Source organism: Humulus lupulus, chromosome 3, assembly GCF_963169125.1.
Source record: "Humulus lupulus chromosome 3, drHumLupu1.1, whole genome shotgun sequence".
Lineage (NCBI taxonomy): Eukaryota > Viridiplantae > Streptophyta > Magnoliopsida > Rosales > Cannabaceae > Humulus > Humulus lupulus.
In genome coordinates this window covers 157,193,828-157,194,940 of record NC_084795.1, presented here as the reverse complement: position 1 = coordinate 157,194,940, position 1,113 = coordinate 157,193,828, and the positions used below count along the sequence as shown (strand labels likewise).

Here is a 1,113-nt window from a genome sequence, read left to right as displayed (position 1 = left end):
TCAATTACTAATAAAATCTCCATTATAACTCACTGTTGTTTCCATTATATATCCTTTTGTAGCTGTTACAATGACTGACATAGATCATTTTTTGTCATCTGAGTGGCCACCAATACTTGAAGCCTTAGGGATACAAACAAATCTTTTTGATATTTCTACAAATGATGTAGTTGGAAAAAAAATTGGCATCATTGGATCAGTGGGAATATTTTTATAGAACATATGCCAGGTATATGGGCTTTAGTGTCCGAAAAGATGATGTAAAGTGCGTGGAAGACATTGTCACGATGAGGAGGTGGGTTTGCTCCAATGAAGGGTTTAGGAGAGAAATTTTTATTGATATGCCTGAAAGACAAAGGAGACCTAGGGTTGTCACAAGAACTGGTTGCCAGATGGCGTTTAGGGCAGGTCAAACCGTGTTGTCTCAGATGCAATGGTTGCCCAAGTAAGAACTATGAAAAAAGTGGGCATCAAGACATCTAACATAATGGCACATGTCGCACTATAGGATGGAGGCTATGAAAATGTCACTTGTCAATTGAAAGATGTTTAAAACGTCATTGCCAATCAAAGAAGATTGGAGAGCATGGAAACATACGCTGAAGGGGCTCTTGGATATCTCGATTGTGCAATCAGAAAGGACCCGCATCAGTTCGTGGATTATCAATGTGATGAAGAAAATAGATTGTCCAATTTATTCTGGGCAGACGAATACTCTCGCCGAGATTACACTGCTTTTGGGGAAGTACTTGCTTTTGATACCACCTACAAAACTAACAAGTACAACAAGCCTCTTATTATACTACTTGGTGTTAACCATCACTTTGGTAGTTGCGTATTTGGACTAGGCCTCCTACTTGATGAAAGTGTTCCAACATACTGTTGGATGTTGACAAAGTTCCTCAAGTGATGAATAATAAGATGCCCTTGGCTGTGATAACAGATGGTGATCTAGCCATGAAGTCTGCTATTGATTTGATGTTTCCAGGAGCAATCCATCATTCTTGTACATGGCATATATGTAACAATGTAATCAAACATGTTCATGATCATGCTTTCAAGAGACGCTTCACTAGGCTAATGTACAAGTACATGTCTGAAGAAGAATTTGAG

At 38.8% G+C, this 1,113-nt stretch overlaps 1 protein-coding gene across 1 annotated transcript; it reads left to right on the top strand.

Annotated features, from left to right (window-relative positions):
• The first annotated feature begins 233 nt into the window (after positions 1–233).
• LOC133825160 (protein FAR1-RELATED SEQUENCE 3-like) lies at positions 234–910 on the top strand. The gene is made up of 2 exons (XM_062258143.1): positions 234–445; positions 577–910. Exons 1-2 carry the CDS (start codon positions 234–236, stop codon positions 908–910), a joined length of 546 nt encoding a protein of 181 aa, XP_062114127.1.
• The last annotated feature ends 203 nt before the right edge of the window (positions 911–1,113 follow it).